Source organism: Podarcis vaucheri (genome assembly GCF_965113315.1).
Source record: "Podarcis vaucheri genome assembly, chromosome: 12".
Lineage (NCBI taxonomy): Eukaryota > Metazoa > Chordata > Lepidosauria > Squamata > Lacertidae > Podarcis > Podarcis vaucheri.
The window spans coordinates 30,863,550-30,890,662 of record NC_138750.1 but is presented as its reverse complement, the minus strand read 5'-3'; the positions used below and the strand labels follow the sequence as shown (position 1 = coordinate 30,890,662).

General features: G+C 41.7%; 1 protein-coding gene across 5 annotated transcripts in view; it reads left to right on the top strand.

The window, feature by feature from the left end:
- HDAC9 (histone deacetylase 9) overlaps positions 1-27,113 on the top strand; it is a 484,232-nt gene that overhangs the window by 359,078 nt on the left and 98,041 nt on the right. For all 5 annotated transcript variants that reach the window (XM_082193889.1, XM_082193888.1, XM_082193887.1 and 2 more), the window contains 3 exons: positions 5,302-5,409; positions 20,990-21,045; positions 21,317-21,404. In XM_082193889.1, coding sequence (XP_082050015.1) covers positions 5,302-5,409; positions 20,990-21,045; positions 21,317-21,404 — 252 coding nt within the window. The remainder of the gene's footprint in view (positions 1-5,301; positions 5,410-20,989; positions 21,046-21,316; positions 21,405-27,113) is intronic.

The window sequence follows — 27,113 nt, the reverse complement described above, 5'->3', positions numbered from 1 at the left end:
TTTTTTTTACCTCTTCATAGGCTGACAGCCACATATGCAGTACTGGATTTACGTATAAGCTAAACAAGCTATAGCTTAGGGCCCCACTCTCTTGGGGGCCCCCAAAAAAAATTAAAGAAAAAACACCTGGATGTACATGTCCAAAATATGAGATAAAAAATGAATAAAATAAACCTACATACAGCAACAGTGTTTTGTAGTGGTTAAGAGCGGTAGTCTCGTAATCTGGGGAACCGGGTTCGCTTCCCCGCTCCTCCACCTGCAGCTGCTGGGTGACCTTGGGCCAGTCACACTTCTCTGAAGTCTCTCAGCCCCACTCACCTCACAGAGTGTTTGTTGTGGGGGAGGAAGGGAAAGGAGAATGTTAGCCGCTTTGAGACTCCTTAAAGGGAGTGAAAGGCGGGATATCAAATCCAAACTCTTCTTCTTCTTCTAGGCACCTTTGATGTAAGTAATGGGCCCCGCCTGCTAGCCTGCTCCCTAAAATATCACTGGTTTGCTCATCTCTATATATAGGGTGCCTACATTCTGCTATTTATAATTATCATATATTTACACCTATTATTATTTCATGTTATAGCAAGTTTCTAGAGACTAGATTATGAGTCTTTGTAAATTGTGTTTCTAGAGGAACTTTTGTTATTGCCAAATGCCAATGTGTTTGCATTATTAAGTTTGTTATGAATAAAAAATCATTTTAAGTTAGAGCTTCATAATTACTTCACTGTTAATATACTTCTTAATTGTATTTCAGTTCAACAATTACTTTGATAAAATACATATTTTGTTATGTGCAAATGGCTTTAGATACCTATTAGATCCATAAATTACCATCTAGTATATATTCAACACAAAAAACAGTGACAATTTGTTGTTGACAAAGGACAGCTGGACATATAAAGGGCCCCATTACCTTCATAGCTTAGGGCCTCATCAGACCTAAATCCAGCCCTGAACACATGACAAGCCATCCACTAAGGCTGACTTAAGTTCTGACATATATGTCTTTGCCTCTTCAGTCGTGTGGAAACAAAACACAAAGTGGAGAAGCTGAACTTTTGGCTCTATAACAAAATGATGCATGCGATTGTGCAGCAATTTCATTCCTGTGAAATTTACCTAGCTATCCTAGGCATATTTATGTCGATCTAAGTTCTATGAAATCAGCGCAACTTGCTTCAGAATTAGGAAGTTTGGAAAGACCGTTTCAGACAAATGTCTTCACAGTAAGAAATTGTTAATTGCTGCCATCCGGGGACCCGTGCCCTGGTTCTTTTGTGGTGGGTCCTGGATTTCAGTAGCAGACAACATTAGTGGAGCAGCAGCAGCGGTGCTCATCTGACTGCCCAGCAGCTGAGTCCCCACCCTGAAAGGACAGCCTGCTTCTGTGCTAGATTGCGTCACCTTTCCTAGTGTTATGTACTGAGCTGAATCCTAGAACAATAGGATCCAGAACGCAGCAGTCTGATTGGTCTGCAGGAGCCACCCAGTCCAGCTCCAGGTGGAAGTGAATCAGCGACCTGATTGGCCTGCAGGAGCAGCCAATCAGGCTTCTGAATGAAATGAATCCGCAACCTGATTGGCCTACAGGAGCAACCAGGAATTAGCCAATCACGTGGGGTCCATTGTGTAAATAATGTGCATATAGCTAGACATTTGGGGAAAAGTTCATTCATTGCTACTATGAGCTGAATAAAGAGCATGAAATTCACGCTCGACTCCGAGTATATTTCACCTAGACTCATGGACTTCTGCCAACAAGGCCTGGGAATGGCAGGTTCTTTGATGACACTTGGATCTTAATGGCACACAGAGTTCTTAAAGGCAGGAACACTTTGGAAAAGGGATGGATTTCGTTTCTACTTGCTTGCCACTAAAGAGCAACGGGGTTGGGGTGGGGGGTGAGTTGGAGGCAATGTATTTTCTCTGGAAGCAAACGGCAAAGTGTGAGCCTCTAAAAGCTTTTGTACCTACGGAGACACATGGATTCAGTAAAGAAGGCATAAATCACCAGATGACATGGCAAATCTGTGGCTTCCAGAATGACTTCTCATTCTCACTGTGGATGATACCTGCAGATCCCTTCTCAAACCTGCAACCCTGTATCTGTGAGTTCAGAATCTTTAAGAGGAAACCTGCCCAGCCATTTCCTTTGTTAGGGCATTGACCTCAGCTGACTAGTTAAGTACTTTCATGTACTTTAAAAAGAAGTCACCCTGTCACCAGTGAGGCAAATGGGGTAAGCTCCCTCACCTGGTTGAACATGAGATCACTGTGTATGGAAGAAGAAGAAGAAGAAGAAGAAGAAGAAGAAGAAGAAGAAGAAGAAGAAGAAGAAGAAGAAGCAGCAGCAGCAGCAGCAGCAGCAGCAGCAGCAGCGGCGGCTGAGTTTGGCTGATGCTGGAAGTTGGAGACACAGAGGCTCATATTTGCTCTTGACTAAAGCTGTGGCTCTTGACTAAAGCTGGAAACCCCATGAGGAAGCAAGGCCATCTGTCCTATGCTCAGTTTGTATACATGTGCAAATAAAATACAGTGGTACCTCGGGTTACAGACACTTCAGGTTACTTCAGGTTTCAGACTCCGCTAACCCAGAAATAGTACCTTGGGTTAAGAACTTTGCTTCAGTATGAGAAGAGAAATCACGTGGCAGCAGCACGGCAGCAGTGGAAGACCCCATTAGCTAAAGTGGTACCTCAGGTTAAGAACAGTTTCAGGTTAAGAACGGACCTCCAGAACGAATTAAGTTCTTAACCCGAGGTACCACTGTATCCCAGGGACACCATAGTCTCTGATGACCTTCATTCCAAGGAAACCTAACCCTGGCTAAGCACTGGAACCCCAGGAGTCTCTTGCCACTCGGAGATTGGGGTGTGTGTGTGTGTGTGTAACACTAGCTTTCACCCCACACCTCCAGAGCACAAGAATGCTGCTGAGAGTGTAGAGGAGAATAACTCATCTTCCTTTCAAAACATATTACCTGGGCCTATTATTTCTGCAAAAGTTGCAGGTGGGGGGAGGCACACTTATGCAGGCTGTAGGTAAAAATCCAGTAGCTTTCACATGGGATAGATGTAAATAAATTTTTATTTAAGCCATTCAGCCTTTTTTAATAAATCCACACACACACACACACTTCTGGGACAGGTAGTTTAATTTCTATGATCTGGGGCTTTCCTATGGTCTAGCTTTGTTACACATGCCAGTGATTGAGCTACGCTGGATGTATTTGGAAAAGCTCGAAACGACTATATTCATTCAGGAAATTCTGAATGAAGTAAATCCATATGTGCCTTAAGAGTCTTAGACTTCAGAGTGGGACGGCATATTCTGGCTTGTAACATTGTCATGAATAATTCTGCCTGTTTGAAGTGTTGCTGAAATATGAACAATGTTGATGCTTTAAATTTTTGTGTAGTTGTATTTCAAAACTTAAGTGTTGGTGCGCATTTTCCCTTGGATATGTATTACCTATAGTGTTCCATTATCATTTAGATGGTGCAATGTTGGTTCAGGCTTGTGGACATATGGAAGAGGGCTTTTTCAATGGGCACCCCCACATTTTGGAGCCCACATTTAGGATTCAACCATCTCCATCACTGAACTGAAAACATATTTGTTTACTATCACCTTTTCAAAATCTTAAGGATTTTAGTTGTGCTGTCATTATGTTGCTGTTCTATCTTGCTATCACTGGTTTTCTAGCGCTGACCACTGTTTTCTTGTTACCTCTGGCTGCCTCTGTTCGATTTTGTTGTGATAGTTTCCTTTTAGTTTTAATGATGATGTGTTTATAGTGACATCAATCTGTTGAATTTATATTTGTTTAATATATTTGGTTTTTGTATAAACCAATTTATATATAAACCAATATATAAATTTGTTTAATTTATATATTACTGCAAGTTGCCCTGGAAAACTGCCCCCCCAAAAGAGGGAATATAAATTTAATAAAAATAAAATAAAATAAATTCTAAGGGACAGAGAAGACTAGTAATCATCAAGCTATTACGGATGGCCTCCCGTCTCTGATCCGATTGGCCTGGGCCCACTTTTGCTCTGCTCCAATAAGTGCTGAGGAGCTGTCCTTCTTAATTACTTTTGAGTAATGTTACAGGGCTTTGGAGAATCATGGGAAATCACAATGGTAGCCACTGGAAGAATACAGCTAGCACTATCACCCTTGTCCTTATCGATGCTAGGATATCTGTGTTATCTATGGCAGTTTCTTGAAAATGGTTCCCTGCCCTACCACAGCTCTTAATAGTCATCTCAGCAATTCTGCTATTGCAGAACCTTAAAAGCGCATCTATTTAATGCATCTTTAAGCTTTATTGATCACTTACTGTAATGGTTGTATCCAATTGCCATTCAACCTCCTTAGCATATTCTCCTTTATATGCCTGCCAGCTAAGATTTCGTTTCATGTATGTGACGGAATGAGCTTGAGTCCGCAAAAGAGGTTTGTTTTTGAGGTACCAAATGTCTTTTTGGTTGTTTCTGCTGCTCCCATGAGTGAAACGTTAATCCCTGAGGAAGATGATGCCCGTGGAGACCCCCCCTTATTTGTACAACTATCCCCCCCATCTGACCATCTAGATGACACAGCTATCACCTTTGTTAGATGGCAGTGGGAGCAAAGAGAGGAGACCATTTGCTCTAGACATCGGTAGGGTCCTCTCACAGTCATAACCCACAAAATTGACCTGCCTTCCCTGCCTGCTCACAGGTGCTTAATTGCAGACCCTTTTCTGATTCATGTTGGCAGCGACTTTGAAATGCCTCTTATTTTAGGAATATGAACCATAGTTGCCTCCCTCCAATACACTAAAAAAAAGAAAGGTGTTTGCTGCAGCTTGAGTTCATTATAACAGAGCTTTCCTGTAAGCACATGCCATTTCATTGAAGCTTTTGTTCTGGCTTTTGCAAAAGCAAATTCTTTTCTTAGAAGTAAGGCCACTCTGAGCGTATGCTGCATCTATTACCGCGGCCTGGTGTCTAACGGGCCTGTTAGCTAGGGCCAGCTCTGGCCTATGTAATGCTGTTTGTAATGAGAAATCTAAACAGGGAATGGCAGTGAGGCATGACAGGAATGTGTTTCCATTGGAGAAGTTGGTGTAGAGAAAAAGTATAAGCAAAGCCATGTCCAGAAGGCCTTTTCAGCTGGCCAAGTCGGAAGACTAATGTTATTGTACATTGGCTGTCACCCTGCCAGCCCTCCCTCACTGATTTGTTTTCTCTTAAACTCTCTCTCTCTCTCTTCTTTCCCTCCCCCACCCCCTCTGCTAACTGTTTGCTCAGGTGGACAGTGACACCATTTGGAATGAGCTGCATTCGTCCGGTGCTGCACGCATGGCTGTTGGCTGTGTCATCGAATTGGCTTCCAAAGTGGCCTCAGGAGAGCTGAAGGTGAGGTCTGGGTTGCATTGTGTGTGGGAAAAGTGGGGCAGGGGGAGAGCTGAAAGCGATGTTGTTGTTCTGGGGTTGAAGGAAGGGGAGCGGAGACCGGAGAATGGGGAAGATGGCGGGTCACTAAGGTGTGGTAATCTAAATAGCCTCGCTTGGCAATCAGCAGATCGTTTTATTACTCGAAGCCTTCCAATTCACTAGAGAGAGTTTTGCTTGCCAGCGTACTACAGTATTATTGCAGTCTCTCTCTCTTTTTTGTTTTCCCCGCCCCGGAGTCAATTGCACAACCGTTGTCCGAGTTAGAAATGACTCAGAGGATGTACAGATCTGGCACGCCATTCTGAAATTCCCTTTTGAAATGAATTTTAAATAAATTATTATCGGGTTGAAAGCGTGGCCTCAAAAATGCCACCCAAGGCGAAGAAAAGTAAATAATGGACCTGTGGGCTTTGAAGAAAGAAGGAAACTGTTGATTGGAAGGGTAATGGTGCAAGCTATGCCTTTCCATCAAACAATCGCAAATTCAAAGCACTTCCCCAACCCAAACTCGGTTTTTGAGCTTCCTTTCTACACGATCTGAAAAGAATGAGATACAAAACCCAAATTATCCCCAGTCTAAACAATTTATAAAACCTGCATGCTCGACAGACGTTGACATTTTGTTTGATGTTATAACAACCCGGTTTTAAAGGTAGGCCCTATACAGCCCGAATGGTTAGATACCCCAATAAACTTTCTTGGACGTGACACGCCATCAATACAATTGATGTTAGGTAAAATAGCAATGGATTTCACCCAGTGACCAAAGTCTACTGCTACGGTTCAAATCTGACGGCAAATGGAATTAAATGAAAAGTATGTAACTTTCTTTCACATGCTTACAGTTTCATGGTGATTTGGGGCTTTTTTGTTTTTCCTCCATTGGGGCAAATGCAGTGTGGGGTTGGGTGAATTGGAAGTGAAGGAGAGGGGGAAATGGGTGAATGCTTTGAGGGACCTCCCAGGAGACAGGGGGCTTTCTGATACCTGCCCATCTATGCTAAACAGCTTGGGAGGGGGTAAGGATAGGAGATTGAAAGAATGAGAAACTGCAAGAACTGAAATGGACAGGTTCTTTTGTTCCTAGCCGTGGCTACCATAGCCTTGGGATGCCATTCCGCAAAACCTGAACTGTATTGAACAGCTTACTTAAATCCCAGTGATTTCAGTAGGATTTAAGCATGTTTCCATTAGCAGGTTATATTTACATGCATACTGAAGTCACTACACCTCAGATTCAATCACCTATCTGTAAAATGTGAAGAACAATGAAGACACTAAAGTACAGAGATCAAAAGCACCTTATTTATATGGTGTACAGGGATTAACATTGTAACCCATCTGAACATTTGGAAAATGGTGGCCTCTTGAGGACATATTGCATGGTGATGCTCTGGCTGTGCAGAAGGCTAATCATCTGAAGCCACCAGCTAAAAGGAATAGGCATCATCACTGCGACCTCTATTCTCCAGTTTTCCCAGTTGTTGCAGATACATGGTAACTATTCCTTCGCTGGGTACAGGACCTTGAAAGCTTTAACTATGGATATGTGGAATAATATTCTACAGAGGCTCTGAATATGTCCTACTTTCTACACTTTTCAAGCCACCACGCTGCAAGTTTCCCAAAGAAACCATGGCCAATACATGTTTGCTTTATGTATCATTTATTTATTTATTTATTTATTTATTTATTTATTTAGATAGCTTGTTTCCTGCTGTTCAGTTTAAATTTTTCAATGAATCCCTCAAAGCTGAAAATAAACATAAAATCAAAATAAAATAAAATAACAAAAGAGTAAATAGCTTGGGTTCTCTCTGAAGTAAACCCGGATGAAATCAATGGACATTGACTATGAGTTTGGCACTGAAACAACCCATTGAAAACCAGCATAGAATACAAAACATTGTGATAAAGCATAAAAGCAGTAGTAAAAATTAAAACATTACTTAGTTTAAAGCATGGACAAATAAATCAGTTTTGTACAGGTGTTGAAAGCTTAACATGAGAACAGCCTTCCATTATGTAGGTGCCACCACTGAGAAGGCCATGTTGCTGATAGACTGTCTACCCTGCAAAGAAAGGCACCCACACAGTTGCCTTTGTGGAAGTTCGCAACATGAATCACAGATTCATACGGGTACAATCAGTCCCTTACATATTCATGCCCAAAGCCATAAAGAAAACACACCAGCATATTATTTTTTGTCTGGAAACACACAAGAACCTCATGGAGCCATTTTAAGGCAGGTGAACTAGGCTTCACGTGGGTAGTTGCAGTCAGTGACCTAGCTGCCAGATTTTACAGCAATTTATAGGAAATGCCTTGCATTAACTGGCTTGGGCTATGTACAGACTTGGGCTATGCACATGACTTCCCCCAAAGAAGCCTAGGAACTGGTGTGTTAAGGGTGCTGGGAAATGTAGCTCCATGAGGGGAAAACTATAGTTTCCAGGATTCTTTGAGGGAAGTCATGTGCTTTAAATGAAAGATGTGTATGCAGATGTACATGCTCAAAAATAATAATTCAGACTTCCATTTTTTTCCTTCTTAGAAACTATAATTGGGATGATGAATATATCAGAATTTAAAAGCTGACCTAGATAAGAATAATCAGACATGCTTTATGTGCAGTTGACACAACCAGGATTTGCTGCAGGACCTTTATTGCTTATCTCCCAGGATTTATGGGGTCTTTCACATCGTGGATTTACTCTTCACTGTTTATCTCTGTGTAATGAAGAGCTTTAAAAACAAAGTTGTCAATCAATCTATTTTTTCAATGGCCACTGAAGTAGCTGCAGTAAAGCAACAAATACTTACATGGGTTGGGGGGGTCGCAGTTTCCCCTCACCCATATTTATTTGCAGTTTATTTTAAGAAGAAGATTTAAAAGATTTCCAAATGGAATGTTTGTCTGGAACTGAATCCTGCAGATCAAGGTCACGCACACAGTGTTACAGCAGAATACCAACTGCATTACAATTTGAGAACACAGTGTCGTTAAAATACTATGGGACTCGGGGACTATAAATCACTCTTTTATTTGCCTTCAGAGGCACCAGGGAAGGTCAGCAGAGGATAGCCACAGGATGACACACTTTTATCCCAAATTAACATATTCATTTAGAATAACTATCACCCTGGTCCTGTCTGGTCCTGTCCTCACAGTCACTAATACAGATCCATCAGCTTACACCTAATGTCCTCCTTCAGACATCCATCTCGTTGCCACTCCTAATACCTTGGGTGTATGAAAAACACACACCAGGAATCAAATGGGGATTAGCTTATGTGGTGAACAAGCACGCACAGTGCAGATTTTTTATGAAGCCTGTTCAAATGTTCTTGCCTCTCATTTCCTCTGTTGTTCTCCTTGCTCCATTCACCAGCTATCATCTCCTCTTGTAACCTTGCAGTATTCATGCTTTGGGCTTATGCTATGCCTACAACCAGAACAACAAAGAGCCTTGTGGCACCTTAAATAGGCTTACTATGGCATATGCATGAAGTGTCATCCTTGGTTGAAGGTCTCCATGGACATGGGGGGTGAGGGACCGTAGACACTGAAGCAGAAGAGCCAGAGCTCAGTGGTAGAGAACTGCTTCACATGCAAAAAGATCCCAGGATCAATCCTCACCATTCACAAATCATAGAACCATGGAATCATAGAACTGGAAGGGACCCTGTCAGTCCTCTAGTCCAACTCTCTGCAATGCAGGAATCTCAACTAATGCATCCGTGACAGGTGGCCATCCAACCTCTGCTTGAAGACCACCAGTGAAGGAGAGTCCAGATAGGGCTGGGAATGTCCCCAGCAGAAATCTGGAGATAATTGGGTATAGGATTGCTGTCGTCAAAGTAGACACTAGGGTAGCAATCTTCTGCCCGTTTACTTGGTTATACATTCATACAGAAGAGTTCACAACTGATTGATTTTAACCAGCAGTCTATTATGGATTTGTGTACATGAACCTGTACATATTTTTAAAATGAAAGGAGGAAGGAATCAGCTATGATTTCACTATTTTGTCCACTTAGTCTTCATTTTTAGGCATATCTGGTAGTAAGTCCCATTGATTTAAATGGGACATATTTCTGAGTAGGCATGTGTAGGATTCCGCTGCTAAAATATGGAGACTTCCCTATGGTCACATAACATGCCTGTGGTGTAGCTGAACGGTGAGCCAATTTATCAAAATCTAGGCTATTCCCACTACTAGACTCCTTGTACAGATATGCCAGATTCTATACTATGACCTGGAAATACATTTAATTTTTTGAACGAAATGAATCCTTTGTGTCCTCTCCTCCCATCTTACGTAAGTCTCAGATCAGCAACGTAACTTGATAACTGACCAAAAAGCAGGGGAATCTGATTGAAACCCCGAATCCGTAGCTATAATAAACATCTCTCCATTCCATTTGAAATCCCTTGTGAACTATTTGGTCTTTTTTATTGTTCCTGGCTAATGGACAGAATACCAGCTGTGAAACTGTAAAACAATACAGCCTACTTGAATCCCACTTTAAGGAGAGATAGTAAATGGCTTCTTTGGGTTAGGAGAATGTTGCCTCTACCTGTGGAATCTGAACAAGAATATTTTCCCACATATAAAAGTGGGTGAAATCATCCATCAAAACCAAGCTTTTTCTATTGTTATGTGGGTGTAGTTCAGGGATATTTGGCATATCACTCTACCTTTTAAGCAGGACCCTAAATCACTAGTGTGTAAGCTTATCATAAATGATGAGATGTCCAATGGTCTCGCTTTCATTCAATTCTCACCCTGTATCTACTTAACTTTTTATACACGGTTGCTTCTAAGACATGAAACCTAAAGGAGATAGTCAGTTTCCCTTCTCCTGGAGAGCTTTAGCACTCCATTAACTCACCTGCCCCCCACCCTGAATTTCAGCCATTTGGAACCTTAAAAGTGAATTTTCTCTGGGCTTGCATTGGGATTTGGCAGATTGATTGGTGTGCTTTAACGTGCTTGCATATCTCATGTATCAAGATCACATGGCAGTTTGGGGGCTTTAGTGCTTAAGAATGATAGATCCACTATATCTGTATCTTAAAAGTATATCTCTTTGAAGCGCATCATTCATACTGCTCACAAGAGGTGATTTGGCACAAATGGGCTGAGACTTTGCTATAAATGCAGCAGGAGCAAACATCGTGGTGGCTCCTGTATTTCCAGTGTGCCCATCTCACTGCCATCTCACACTACCCCTGTACTTCCAAGTAAGCAGCAGTGATACAACTGACCAGAGGGCAGGTAAACAGCAGTGCCCCACCAGGTTGCTCACTAAGGCCCATATTATAATGCACAACGCTTGTAGTTGAGAAGCCCGAAAGTATTCAAAACCTCATTGTTTACCATGTGACTGACTGCATGGTGGATTAACCAAAAGCATGACAGATTTAGGCCATGATGCCAGAAATGTCAAGGCAGTACTCTGAATTAGCAGAATTAAAGTTAAATATTGAAAATTTTCAGTGGCGGTGCTCATGAGAAAGATATGTTGCTGTAGAAATTCGCACCACTAAATGTGGTGTCATGAACTGCAGAATATATATGTAATAGGCTCTATCAAATGAATAGCCAATTCCAGTGAGTTTTGGAGTAGCTATTTCCACCAGATCTGGTGAGTTGCATGTTTTCTTGATCACCTAACATCCATATAGATCTCTTGACATTAAGGCTGAACTATTCCTTTAGATACAAAGTCTGCAGTAGACTTTATCAGACTGCCAACTCTCTCTCTCTCTCTCTCTCTCTCTCTCTCTCTCTCTCTCTCTCTCTCTCCCTTGCTTAATATCTAGCCTGATGAAGAATTCTGAAGAACTTGAAAAACTTGCTTGCTATTTGTCACATTTTGATTGCTTCTAACATTTTTGTAACACCCCCCCCCCCGGTACTCATAGCTTGATAAAAGTGTTGTGGCTGCCAAAACAAAATGGCTGCCACCAGCATCCCCAAAAGGGATGGTTGTACTCCATACGGGTGAGTACCATCACACACAAAAAAACCACTGCTCTGCACCCCGGCTTTAATTTAAAAATATGTTTAATTGAAATATGTTTTTCTGTAAATTTCAAAATGTTCTTCTAAAATTCAACTAGCTAAGAGCAAAACCACTGGAATAGGTTGGTGGGGGAGGGGTAATCCATCTCAGGATGATGCATTCTGACATTATCTTGCACATCCATTTGCACTGAAGCAAAACAAGCATGAGTCCCTTGGAACCCCTCTTCAGATGGAGTGTATGGAATTGGCCTCTTGGTAGTCAGGGATCATTTAACAGAATTAAAATAGTTTGAAATGAATATCCTTGGAAACTAAAACTGTAGGCTTTCCTGGGATGGTTCCTTTTGATATGTCAAGACTGATCAGTATCAGAACGATTTTTGCTGTATCCAGTCACTATTACGCTGCTGCCTGTTTGCTATTTCTGGGTAACATGAAGGAAACATAAAATTGCTATTTCAAATAAGTTTATATGTTTGATGTTACCCAAGGCCTTTGCCATAAAAGTCAAATACACAGGGCAGAGGTCTCAAAATATCCATCAGCCTTAAAGGCTTCCAGAATAAGGGGCAAAAATGTGTGGGTTTTTTTTCTTATTCAGTCAATACAATTGACTGAAAACAATTGCCCTAACTCCAATTCCAGAATGCATAGATACAAGAATTGGGATTAACTATGAGCCGCAACTTTATTTGTAAATAAATAAAGTGGGATGTACACTCAACTGGTCAAATGAAATCCACCTTTTCAGTTTGGACATGCTATCTACCAAGATGATGGCTAGGAATTTCCACTTCCCCTGCTTACCTTGGACAGGTGATGTCTCCCTGGTCCCAAACATTGGATGAAACTGACCTTTGCCCTTTCTAGCCCCCCCTGTTTATTTTAGTGTCATCAGCTCTTCTCCACTGTGATGCCTTACAGAGGGCTGATGTGGCTACCTGCCTCCATGCGAGACAGGATATGGGGCAGAATTCCTTTCATGTTTTCTTGTTTTCACATGGTAAAATATGTTTGAGAAAGGGATGAGAACAGCCCATTTTGGTTTAGCCATTGTGGGGGGAAAGAACTGAGAATGGCTACAGAATAAGGGCAGGGGCAGAGATATGTAACTTTCCCTCGCCACTGAGGAATGAATGGAACATCATATTAAAGGTAAGTCTGGATGACAGAGACAGGCTGCTCTGGGCTGAGGCATTGCCGGCTAAAAATCTAGGGACCACAGACCACAAATTTTCCATGTCTCTGAATCTTATCTTAAACCTGGCAGATGGTGTTTTTAAGATACTGTGAATCACTCTTCCTTGTCAGTCTGTAAAGCACGTATCATAAACTCTGTGAGGTGGAAAGACTTGCAAACAATTTCTGTGCTATTTCCGACAGTGTTTAACTGGGGCACCAGCTGATCTGCACAGGGAAATTTTGCGTAATAATGTTATTGCTTCGTTAACGTAAAATAATCCAGTTCATGATTGTACTTCTCTGAGATGACTGTTTTGTTTCAGGTTCATTGGGGGATTTTCAGAGTATCTCTCCCACATGCATAACAATGCCAACAAGGAATGCCAAATTGAGAATCTATATAATAAGAGACAAAGAATAACGACTGTGTGACTAAAAAGTTAAGGCACTTAAACGAAGCAGTATGGTCATTGATGCTCAACAACTAGCACAGGCTAACAAGCTTACACTTAAAATAATATAAACATAGTAGTGGGATTATCTGGGCCAGCTCACTAAAGTAATAGATTTCTCTAGTCTTACATCAATTTGCACCAGATTCTTCTTTAAAACTGTCACTGACAGTCAATTTGTTTCCTTGACTAACTGTGATTAGAAGACATGTCCTGGTATTCAACCTAAAGCTGACTTGCGGCTTGAGTCAACTGCTTCTTTCCTCTCCTTGGTTTCCTTGGTGATCCAATATGGTTTCTAGCCATATTTTTTTCAACTTCACTAGTTGGCCAAAGTGATTGCAAGAAACCAATCATGGCTTCTATCAGGCCCCTGAAGTGTGTTCTGAAGGCTTCTATTTTCATTATCTGAAAATTCCTGAACTACATTCCAGTGAGGAAAACGAAGATGGTGTATGGGATTCATTCTGTTTGGAAAATAAACAATATGCCACATATTTAGCACGTAACTGAGTGATACTTTATAAATGAGGAGACTGGGCTTTCATTGTCCTTTCCAATAGGCCAGTGATATGAGATGAAAGAGTGATTCCTCCCCACTCAGACTTTGATATATTGCTGATTTGTCATTCCTGTTTTAAGCAATTCTAGACTTTAGACCAAGTTTGATGCATTTCTACTCCATCATATCCTGAAGTTTAAAACACACAAAAATCAGGCTTATAATGACAAAGACATGAATCTCTCCTCTAATGTGCATTTCTGTCAGTCAGTTTAACCTTCTGTTGACGTGTAATGGTGTCTGTATCCTAGTATAAACAAGCGTCTGTGTAAAAATGCTTTGAATTTATGTGTGTTGGCTACATTTTCAACATATCGCTCCATGTTAGACTGTCTATCTCTGGAGTATATTTTTACGTTTCTGTCTGACCTTCACCCACTGTTCTGAGATCACTGTCTGGTATTTAGTATTGCCCAAATAAATGAATTCACATTCCCTCCTGCTAATATGGGACAATGTTGTGAAGAACTAGTAGCCACAGACGTGGCTTTTGGGAAAAATGGAGAACTGCTGATTAGCAAAGTCTGGCATAAGTGCTAAACAATGATTAGTCATTTGCTGTGGGGAGAAATATCATGCCCTCAAAGTAATTTAGTACCAGGGTCATACTATAGCCCCCCCCCCCAACCACAAAAACTATTACGATGATCTTGAGATAGCCTAAGATCTCCTTTGGAAAGCAGCCAAAGGGAGGAAATGTAATGTAAAAACTAGGGTTGAATGAAGAACAGGGGTCTCCCGAAATTCTACATACTTTTGTGGATGACATATTGCAGGAGTGACAGATGCTCTGCTCAGCCTCTGATCCAAGGTTTGGCCATCCATTAACATACATTAACATACACAATACAGACAATAGCTTGTCATAGGCCAAGAGAGCCTAAACTGTAATAGGTTGAGTCAAGCAAGTAACCAGCCCATTTGCTTCAGTCACAATGGCTTGAAGCACTCACAGAAAACTTGAGAAAAACAAATGCTATTATCATCCCCCAATCAAATGACAATGAGTCAGACTCTGAGCAAAACCCACACCACTTCGAAAGTTATTTTGTATTAACTGCCACTTATCAAATTCCCATTCACTCTGTGGGATGAAGAGGCAACCCATAATTTGATGGGTGATTTAGCAGAAATGGGATGGCTGGCTGGGTTCAGAAGGTAGCAAATTCCTCATTAAGAAGAGGAGTGGTCCCAGTCTTCTTAAAGGAGGCAGGAATGTGGCCACTCCTGAAAAACACCTCCTCTGGATCTGGAATATCTTAACAACTCCAGTTCAGTAACCAAGATTCCCTTTCTGGGCAAGGTGCTTAAGAAAGAGTCAATCAACTCTGGTGGTTGATGGGTGAAACTGACTTTCTAGATCTGTTTTCAGCTGAGTTTTCAGCTGGGCACTGAAACTAGCTTACTGCCCTGCTAGAGACAAGGCAAGTGTGACTCTCTTGATTATTCTGGACCTCTCATGGGGTTTCTGTACCATCAACAGTGGCATTCTTCTGGCCGAACTGTTTCCAGTTGTTCCTGGGGTATCTTTGCTTTGGCATTTGATCTTTTGGGTCCTCTAGGATTCTATTCTGTCCCCCGTGCTGCTGTTCCTACATGAAATCACTGAGTGAGGTCATCCTGGGATTTAGTGCCACCCGTGTGCTGATGACATGTAGTTCTATTTCTCTTTTTCATAAAGCCAGCTGAGGTGGTGGAGGTGTTAAATCAGCGCTTGGCTGAGGAGGATGGCTTGGATGAGTGCCAATCAATCCAGACAAAGAACAGTCTGGAAAGTTCAGTTGATGCAAAATACGGTGAGAAGAGCATTAAGTGGGACTGATGAGCATTATGAACATATGAAGCCAGCCCTGTATTATCTTCACTGGTTTCCCGTTTCTTTCTACACCTGATTCACCATATCACCCTCTCTGCTGCTTTACCTCTCTTGCTTTCAGTAAGTACAGCAGTTTGGCTGATGGGAGGCCAGATGCATGGTGGTCCTTGCTGGCCACCTTTCCTTGCTGGTTTCCTCCGGTTGACTATACCGACTTTTGTTACTTGGGACCATATCTAAAGGATTTATTCTTCCCTTACATACTAAAGCCCTTCTCCATGTGCTGCTACCAACTGAGATGTGGTGGGTGGCTGAGAGAATCATAGAACTGTAGGCCTAGAAGGAACCACGAGGGTCATTTTGTCCAAGAGAAAGGACCTTTTCTGCTGTGACGTCCTCAGTTGTGGAACTAAAATGTCTTCTCTCCCACAATAACCCACCTGGTATCTACCTTAATTTCTTGTCTTATTTTCCCAGGCCTTTTAAACTTCACTATGTGTTTTTATTTTTAAAAAACTATAAGAAGTTTGTTCTTTTTTGGCTCTCTGTTCTAGTTGATCACTGCTGCAGTGTTTTAATCCCTTGAACCCTGTTTTAAAGTGAAATTTTCTTCTTATTTCAGCCTTATTTCCTGCTGCTTGTTTTTTTTGTTTGTTTGTTTGTTTAAGAGTTCTGGTTTCTAATTAGTTTTTATTTTGTACATCGTCCAAGGGAACTGTTGTGATTAGGTGACAGGTACATGGTATAGATAAATACATACAAAAATTGAAGATATCAAGCATCTCTCAATGCCTTCCTAAACAGAGAAGAATAAACAAGCATCAGCTTCCATCCTTCAGCCCAGACACTGAGGTCCAGCGCCAAGGGGCTTCTGGCGGTTCCCTCACTGCAAGAAGTGAGGTTGCGGGGAACCAGGCAGAGGGCCTTCTCGGTAGTGGCGCCCATCCTGTGGAAGGCCCTCCATCAGATGTCTAGGAAATAAACAACTATCTGACGGCAACCCTGTTTAGGGAAGTTTTTAATGTTTGATGTTTTATCGTGTTTTTAATATCCTGTTGGGAGCCACCCAGAGTGGTTGGGGAAACCCAACTAGATGGGTGGGGTATAAATAATAAATTATTATTATATTCTTATTATTTTCAGTTACCTCCTGAAAGAATACCATGAACTCCAAAAGCACCATTATACGTCTGTGTCTATATCTTAATGAAGCTTCATGGATGTTTTCTTTAGCCCAGGAACATAGGAAGCTGCCTTATTCTGAGTCAGGTTATTTGTCTATCAAGCTCAGTCTACATTGACTGCAGTGACTTTCCAAGGTTTCAGGCAGGAGATATTCCCAGCCCTACCTGGAACCACCAGGGATTGAACCTGGGACCTGCTGCATACAAAACAAATACTTCACTACTGAGCTATGACCCTGTGCTGTGAGATCCCCTGGTGTGGATGGACTGCAACCTCCATCTCCCCAGCTAACATGGCCAGCCTAATGGTCAGAGAAGATGGGAGTTCTGGTTGAACAACGTCTGTAGACCCAAGGTTTCTGCAGCATGAAACCAAATGCCCCAGTCCCCACTTCCCAGTTCCATTACTTTAAAAATGCAGCTTAGTGAATAATAGAGTGTATACATTCAGCCATTCCCATATTCATTAAGAGTGTGAGAAAGAAAATGAAGATAACTTAACCTGAAACTTTCTTTTCATTTGTATAATGTTGACTCTTCCACTGCATCTGTATGAACCTGAGAGAGTGAACTCTGGCCTCTGGGTTTGGAGCTATGATGTCAAACACACAGAGAGAAATGAGTTGCACTTGCAGTTACTGTCTCATGGAAACAAAAAATAATTCATCCTCATTCATTTGGAGATGTATAATCAGGTGTTGGTTAACAGTAAGCTCCTTATCAGCAAAGAATGTTTGCATATCTGCTACCTACCCCTGGGTTTGGGGGGCAGTCATCATTTAGCAAAGATTTATAGGTCTTTGCTTCATGGTGTTCTGGGAGGGAACGGAGGGTCATTGTAAGTGGTGCATTGCAGTGAAGCAGTAGCTTAAGGTATTCCTAGAAAATCAAAACTTTTGATGGCTGCTCTGTATGAAAACCTCCTATAAAATGTCCAGAATGTGTGTTATAAACTGACTTAGGAAATCCAATAAAGTTGCAAGCTTTGGCAGGCTTCTAGATGAGATTTATAGACTACTGAAATATGGAATTTCCATCATCTTTTTTCTCATATCCACAACAACCCTTTTTTGTTGTGATGTGAGGGCTCGTCATCCTTGTCACACAAAAAGGAAAATTCAGCTTTTTCGAAGCAATTCGGTGTAAACGAAAAGGAGTTAAAATAGTTTTTAATTGGTTCGTATGTTGAGCAATCTACATTTCCCTAATTTATTTATTTTAAAATGTAGCGCTGCGTGGAAAATTTCTCCTGTGGGTCCCCCCCCAACCATTATTAATTTATTAATATGAAAAGAAATTGCATTTGAAAAAGGGAGAGAGAGAAATTCAGTGAAATTCTCATGGGTGAGGTGCAGGGATTTGGATGTGCTGAACTTCCTTTTCCAGGTGATCAAAAGGTGTTGCTAAGTACAGTGGTACCTCAGGTTACAGACGCTTCAGGTTGCAGACACTTCAGGTTACAGACTCCGCTAACCCAGAAATAGTACCTCGGGTTAAGAACTTTGCTTCAGGATGAGAACAGAAATCGTGCTCCACCTGCAGCGGGAAGCCCCATTAGCTAAAATGGTGCTTCAGGTTAAGAACAGTTTCAGGTTAAGAACGGACCTCCAGAACGAATTAAGTTATTAACCCAAGGTACCACTGTACCCTTCCCTTCAGTCTACAAATTCTCTCACAGTGGTCTGTGTTTTGCAGCCTCCCTGTGTAGCTGTGCTTCACAGTACTTCATGAGGTGACTCCTATCATGGGGCCTTTCCAGATCAGGAAGTGCAGTCAGTCAGGAAGGTTGCAGAGCGCTGGAGAAATGTTCTGTGGGGCAGAGGGTGGGGTGGGGCAAGCTCCCAGGCAAACACCCCTTGGTTACATTGCAACAATAAGGTAAGCTCAGCCCCACACCTGCTGAAATTGTAAAGTGCCCCAAGAATAAGGGAGACAAATGTGGACCGCTTGCTCAGAGAAAGAAAACTTTAAATTGAATTAGACAACACATTTTGGCACATCACTATGGCATATCACAATATGGTTCTGTGGTTTTTCTAGCCTCCTTGTCATATGTGCCATCTGGATATAACAGGTTGTTTGTGCGATGCATGGTTTATCTTGATTTAATGTGTTTCTTCCATTAATGTTGCCTGCAGTTTCTGCATGGGCACAGCTAGGAATCAGTGAAACCACAGGGCTTCCATGCTGACATAGCCTTGGTGGATTGAACAATGGTTGACTCATACCATTTTCCTTCTAGCACAAGAAACTCAACGCTGACCAAAATCTCGCATTATATCTGGGGCTCTGCCACCAAGACACTTGCCCCATTTCATACCCTCCTACACGACACAACCCAAATCTGGGATTCTATCTTCTGGGTCCAAAATCCAGCATGAGATCACAGACCTTAAAAAGTGGGGTTTTTTTGGGGGGTAGGGGGGAGATCTCAGCCCAAAATCATGAGAGAGCAAGGTGCCCAAAATGGCTGCCATACTCTCAATGGAAAAAACAGGATGTCCCGGTTTTTCTGAGGCAGTTGATGGGTATGCCATTTTCCTGTTATGTCCACCCATTTGAGCATATTTTCTATCCAGTTTCTTATTTTTCTCTCCTCTTCCATGATCAGTGCATAACTGGAGAACATAAATGAATGTTTCCAGCCCTGCCAAAAGACATCTCTTATACTCTAGCATAACCAAAGCTAGACACAAGGAAAAGAGAAAATATTTATTCTATAGGGGATCAATGAGTAGAAGCAGACAGTGCAAACATCTGTACGCAACTAAGAGTAAAGGTGCACAAAAACAAAAAAAGGGTTATCTTGTGGTATGAACAACACTTGGAGGTTGGCAGAAAATATTAAATCAGCTGCGCTGAGCAACACAATAGAGTTTCAGCAGCTCAACTGAGGCCTCTGATGCCCCTAATTCTCACCCAATGTGGCAACAAATGCACATTGGGTTGGATACAGCTTAGTCATGCTTGCAGTAGGCCCACTGAAATCAGTGGGACTTAGGTTACCCATGCCAAAGTCCCATTGATTTTAGGTATGACTTAGGCTGCAATCCAGTCCCAAGCCACATTTATGCTAGGCAGTATCCCTCTGCTGGCTTCTGTCAGCTCAACCAGCCCCCTGTCTCTGCCCCTACCAGAGTGGCACAAGCATCAGTCCATCCTTGCAGACCTCCCCCTTCTGCCCACTAAACAGGCAGAAGGACCACTGGTGGTATCCTCAGAGACAGCCCAGAATCTGCTGGAAATGGAGTCTCACAACTGGGGCAGATGGGCATTGGGCTCACTATGGGCCTGATCTTTGCACCAGCCTGGAGCTGGCACAAGGACTGGGTTGTATCTGCCTGCTCCTACTTCTATTACTGCAGCTGCTGTGAAAGCAACAGTAGAACTCCAGCAGCAGAGAGTTTGAATTGCTGGGTTAGTCTCAGTCCAAACATATCTGTGACATGAAAAAGAATGGGCAACCTCTGCTGGTGCAGTTCTGCGTCCACATAGTAATCATGCGGAATTTTAGGTTGCGGAATCAGTCTATGTCATGAGGCAAAGTGGAACCTCCATGTTCAGAAATAGCATATTAAGTAAGCTCTCTCTGTTTTATCCTTTGCACTTACTCAAAATGTTCTTATTGAGCCAGACTGCCCCTGGAGCACGACCAGCTTTTGCATTACAGTGGTACCTCGTGTTACGTACTTAATCTGTTCTGGAGGTCCATTCATGACAGGAAACCGCTCGTAACAAGAGGCGTGCTTTCTCTAATGGCGCCTCCCACTTCTGCCGCGCCACCAGAGTGCAACTTCCGCTCGCATGCTGGGGCAAAGGTCACAACAAGGGGCATCTACTTCTGGGTTAGCAGAGTGCGTAACCCGCAGCATAAGTAAGGAGGGCGGTACGTAACACAAAGGACCGCTGTGGTAGTTTACTTAACTGCTGAATTGTTCTCAATGTTTTGAACTTTTATACTGACTTGCATGGTTTTATTGCTCTCTGCTTAGAAAAATTCTCTTGGCATGAGATATGTTGGAGGGTATGTTAACATGCCCTGCTTGTGAGGTTCTGGGGTGAGCTATCTAGCTAGCCTGGAATCCTCGACACACGGCCTATTTTTAAAAAACCACTTAGCTGAGATCCTTTGCATTTGCCCCACTTATTCTATGAAAGGGGAATGAGTGCTGGGGTGGAGATGTGTTTAGTAGCTTTAATACATTCCAAACCTGTTTACTTGCTGCTCTTTGCTCCACAGAAAAGAGAAGAGATTACTCCCCTTCTTCTTTTAAAATCTGGTAATTGAAAACCTATCTTGTTCTTACAGAATGGTTTTGCTGTTGTAAGGCCCCCAGGCCATCATGCTGAAGAATCAACAGCCATGTAAGTACCAGGGAATATTGCCCATCTTGGAGTGCTAGGGTTACTGGCAATCACCTGCATTGTGCATGTCTCTGGGGAGCGCTAATTGTTAGCAGATGACTGAAAAGGTTTTCGAGGTACTCACAGAAGCAGATTTATGGTCTTAGAGATCATATAGTGGGGTTTTTTTAAAAACACACACACATACACACACGCATGCCCTGAACATTATTTATAACTGTTTTCCTGACTGATGTGCTTTGTAAAATTTCTGTTCTTCTCTATTCCACAGGGGGTTCTGCTTTTTTAATTCGGTTGCAATTACTGCCAAATACTTGAGAGACAAGCTAAATATAGGCAAGATATTGATTGTAGATCTGGTATGTATTCTTGGCAAGCATCATCATTTGGGTGGATCCAGATAAAAATGGTTTGGGGAGGGGTGGAAGGAAAGGGGGAGGGGGAAAAGGGGTTTGTGTTTTTCTTTTATATGTTAGGCTTTCCTGCCTTTAATACTTAGGAGTAATAAAGGTGTGTGTTTTTTCTCTGAATTTGGGAACTCATTAAATCCAGGATGGCAGGACTGAAACCATAAACATGTATGTTTCACTTTAATGGTGTTAACTGCAATTTTAATGAGAAGAAGGCGCAGATCAGGGTGACTTTTATGGTCCTTAAATGAATTGATACTTCCACTGTTAAAATGACCCAACAAGTACCAACGTTTACTTTTCCCTGCAGAATATAAATTTGAAATAGTTAAATTGCGTGGCTTTGGTTTGGTAACCAGTTTGGCTTTCCTCCTTAAGCTGACAATAGCTTAGCTTAGTTGTGCAATGCGAACATTATTGAAAAAAAGGAACAAGGCCTTTGTCTCTCCCCAGCCCACCCTCGCCCGGTTCCAAATCACGTGTGCCAGTACGGGATGCCTTCCATGCAGGAAATCTAATTTAATAACAACAAAGAGCCAGCCTTTGTGGCTTAGATTAATCTTTTGCTGCATAGTACAGTTTCAAACAAATGGTTAGTTCAAATGCGGTTGTCACTGGGTAAGTTTTCTATCCATTCTGCTTGTGAATAATGAATTGAGCTTTGCCTCCTACTTAAGGACCAACTTCATGCATAGCCTGGAGGAAAAGCCGGGGGTTGATTTATGAGCACCATTTTTGTTTTGCCTACACTTTGGGAGGAGGTGTAATAAGTTGTCTGAAAAAGCATAGACAGGAAATGAACCCTGGCATCCAAACCTAACCTGTTACATCTGCATTTAATTAATTTTTGCAGGTGATAAAAGATTTAAAGACAAAATGCGTTAAAGATTCCACCCCACCCCCAAGCTATGGAATTAATAGTTTAAATCTTATTCATATCAGCACTCATAATTAAATCTCCTTGTGACGTTGCCCCAGTGGAGGATAGTGCAAAGAAAATGGGGCTTGTGGTTTAGTTATGAGCAACAATTGTTTTCTAATATATTTAATCATGTGATGCAAAATGCACAATTAAGCAGGAAAAACAATGAAGATGGTTCTGTATACTTCTGGGCAAGTGACAGGAAGAGTTTGTAGTCCTGTTCTACTCAGAAGCCTCTACGGCTGCAGTCCTATGCTAAATCAGCAGCAGATATTGCACCACAAGAATAGCAGCAGTGCAGCAAAATGCGCCCACAGCAGTAACCCTGCCATCGCCCACCAACCAGGAAGAAGCTTGCCATCAACACTTCCACATTAGCTGTGCTGGGAAAGGCAACAATTAGCATATAGACATGGCGGAACAAGCACTTGTTGTCACTATGGATGGGCCAGAAATTTGATTCAGTTCACATTTAAGAGTGGGCCCACCTAATACGAACTTTCTGTAACAATGTGCGAAGTGTATCCTTTGAAATTTGCACCTCTTCAAATTCTGCAGTGCAGGTCTCCTGCTACATTAACGTGTACAAAAAGGCACAGGGTGGGACAAGGTGTTCATAAAAATACATATGAGTAAAAATAACATACCAAAATCCATTATATTACAGAAAATGCTATGCAAAAATGTGTGTGTTGGACAAAAATTGCATTCAAAGATATGTGCATTAGGGATTTTCTCCCCTACCCACAATGCCTGGGTTTTTGTGTTTGTTTGTTTTTTGCAGTCACAAACAAGCTCTGGTTTCCTTTGTAGCTGTTTCAGAGTTGACTTTAAGAGTTGCCTTATAGAAACGGGGGGGGGGGGACAAATGTGATAGGTAAACGGGAGCAACTGGAATCGGTGACTGGGTGTTCATACGTTGAGAATCTCTGCTGCTCTTTCATTCCACATATCTGGCCCAGCTCCCCACGATGCCAGTGATGTCTTTGTTTTAGGATATAAATATGAATGCTTGGCAAGCATTGAGAACCAATGAAATAGCAGGTTTGGTGCTCATTGACAAAAGTACCTGTGCATCCCATTGTTGCAACCAAGAGCTTACTTGCATTGGGAAGTTTGTGGCAAATAGAAGCTCCCTTTCTGCATACTTACCATGTATTCTACCATTTAGGAGATACTGCTACAGTCTGTGAAGGAATGGATGGCCTTTAACCTAGCTAAGACAGTCATACCTTGGTTTTTGAATAGCTTGGTTCCCAAAAGTTTTGGCTCCCAAACGCCGCAAACCCAGAAGTGACTGTTTTGGCCTGTTAACTATTTTTGGAAATTGAATGTCCGATGGGGCTTCCACAGCTTCTGATTGGCTGCAGGAGCTTCCTGCAGCCAATCAGAAGTCATGCTTTGGTTTTTGAATATTTTGGAAGTCGAACGGACTTCTGGAACTGATTCCGTTCGACTTCCAAGGTACAACTGTAGATGGTTTCATAGGGAGGAGGGGGATGCTTTCTTCGGCTACTATGTTTGAATACCCTGTACGCCAAGAGCAGGGATAGATGTTGTTTGGGTGTTCCACCTGGAGGTATGGAAATTCCCCTTCCTGATTTGGACTCTCCTTCATTGGGCGGTGTTAAACAGAGGTTGGATGGTCATCTATCAGGGATTATTTAGCTGTGATTACAGGGAAATGGACTAGAGGACTCTTCCAACCCTACAATTCTACGATTTACATGCATTTACATACTGATGGGTATTTGTATCTGAGTTCTAAATCAGGGTTCTGAGAAGACTCACTTCACAGCAAGCCTTGCATGTTTGTTCCGTGCTTTGTAACAGCCCAGCCACCCTGTATGCAATGATGTTAAAGATTGTGTTTAAAATAGGGAGCAGCACACCTGGAGCCAGCGTAGAAGCCTCTTTTTATGTGTGATCTTCAAGTGAATGGGGCTATGGAAAAATGGTGATCATTTGTTTGTGTGCTCAGATGATCAAACACAGATCAAGATTGTCACTTCATCCATAAAGTCTGCCTCCCTTTAGGATGTCTCTTTCGGCAGGACTAAGTAAAGTACAGTGGTACCTCAGTTTAAGAACAGCCCTGTTTACAAACTATTCGGTTTATGAACTCCACAAAACCGGAAGTAGTGTTCCGGTTTGAGAACTTTACCTTGGTCTAAGAATGGAAGCCAAATGGTGGAAGGGCACCGGCGGTGGGAGGCCTCATTAGGGAAAGCGTGCCTCGGTTTAAGAAGGGACTTCCAGAATGGATTAAGTTCCTAAATTGAGGTACCACTGTACGTGTGTGCATGCTCGGAATCCCGCATTCTGTAAATCATGGACTGAGGTGTAGGTCCAGAACAAACAGAGAGTAGTTCAAAAAAGGGATAGCTTATTTTTGACACAGAGGATGACTTCAGAAAAGTATAATGAATTATATGGCAATGGGTAATTTGCATCAATTAGTTCCCCGCAATATACATATTGAAAGAAAGGTGGCAGGTGCAGCCGGTGGATATGTTGCGCTCACTCTACAGTATTTTTCTATCTGAAATTTCTGCCGACACATATTAAACATTTGACTCAGCCCTGGAAACTGCTTTTCTCCTGGATTTGGGGATTATGTGCATTGAAAAAATATAATGAAGCCAGATTGTTTCAACTAACTTCCCTCCTTCTGATCCTTGGAGCTTTTACCATTCCTTTTAAAGATTTAAATCTGCAATCCTGAAAGGATTTTCAGTGTTTACATGCTGAAAAATAGGAATGGCATAGGAAGAATTTTCTCACAGTTACCGAATAGTTCTTGCAGGAGACTGTCCCATGTGTGGCACACAGCTCCTAAACCAAATGCCCTAAATGGGACTGCCCTGCTTTTGTGTGAAGTTCATGAGGCTGTATAATATATTATCTCCATCTTCTCTACTCAACAGAAGATAATACCACCATCCCCATTCAAAGCTTTATGTATACTGCATGTTCACACCGAGTTCCTATAAATTCAGCAGAAGCCATCTCCATCCATTTATATGAAATACCTGCTCCCTCCATTGCTGTGAATCAGTAAATGGTTAAAAAAAAAGGCAGGAGAGTTTTGTGTATCCACCCTGAATCTGCAAGGTTTGGCTGGATCAGAGTAAACGTACTGCTTGCCATCAGGGCTGAAGATACCCATCTTCTTTCATGCTGCCTCCTTTTTCTCAATGGAATCAAGTATCCAACAGACCTCTAAACATTTTTCCAGATTTTTTTTTTTAATCAGAACTTAAAACCATTTTTTGTGCACTCGTAGTTTGAGACAGTAACTTCCACATGTTGGATCTGAGAAGGTTCTCCTTGATGGGAAGAGAAGTATCATTACTACTTGTTGGAAATAATTTGTGGCAGCACCCCACAAAAATGCAGAATGGATGTTAGAAAAAGTATCAAAAATATTATTTCTTTAGCTTTGCCCTTGGATAAAATTGTGCATGGAACCTAAAGGTTTGGTGTTTCAACTATGTACTGTGCAACAAAAATGTCCCCATTTATCCTGCTACCAGCATCTACACTGGAACTATTTCCTTTATTTGAGGTGACCATTTATCAGACAAAAAAATTACTTGCTCTCTTTCTTTGTCTATCAGCACTACTACTCATGTTTTGTTGAAAAATAACGTGTATTCCATTTTTACCCCATACAAAATATATGGGGAGAAAATGCACCAGTATTTACAATAATTTGTTAAAATTAATTGTGGCAGCTGGAGATGCAAGAAGGCAAAAATTTCCACTCCGTCCTGTGTTTGCTGCATTCAGCATCGTTTCTGTTCCACTACAGTTCAGCTTCTGTTGAAACCTACATTGTTCATCTCGCTATCTGATATGGCTGAAACTATTGTAATTAATCACATAATTAACTTCAGTGTGTTTCAATGGAAGGAAAACCATGAGAACAATGCAGACTATAATATCATTTATGCAGTGTTTGTAATCTAAAAAACAAAAACAAAACAGAGATAGAGAATACCACTCATATTTGCTTGCATGATTTTCGGTCCTGATCTCAGACAAACGTGCAAATTGTCAGTTTCCACTCCCATTTCTGTTTCTGATGGAATTATCCAACATCCTTTATGGCAGCATCTGTTTTCAAGGAATAAATAATATATTTGGCTTACACATGTCTACTCAGAAGAAAGCCTCATTGTCTTCCATAGGATTTGTTTCCAGACAAGTATGTGTAGCAGTGTAGCCTTTGTGGCAATATTAGAAATAGCATACACAAAGTTAATGTATACAGAAAAAATAGCATGCACAAGAGGCTTACCACCCATGTTTTGCTGTCTCAGCAATTGTTTATTTGGACAGATAACTGGAAGAGTAACATCCATATACTGTGAAAACAATATTTACAATATCATATAAGTTTAGACCATTGGTCTAACTCAGTATTTTCTATACATTGATGCAGTGGCTCTCCATGGTCTCTGCTAGCACTGCCTGGAGATGTCAAAGATTTAATGCAAAATCTGATGTACAACGGAGCCACAGCCTTCCCTGCCCTGCCCTTTAGTTTCTGGAGAGAAAATAAATGTCATCGTACATCTCAGAAATATCAAATTAGGAATGCATATTCTGAAGACAGCATCAGTGCTGAGAACTTGAATGGCATGTATTATTATAGAAGTTATCTCTGGTGGCTCATGAGCTCATATCTTGGGCTCACGCATTGGCAGAAAGAGACCTTTCGCCATGGTGGG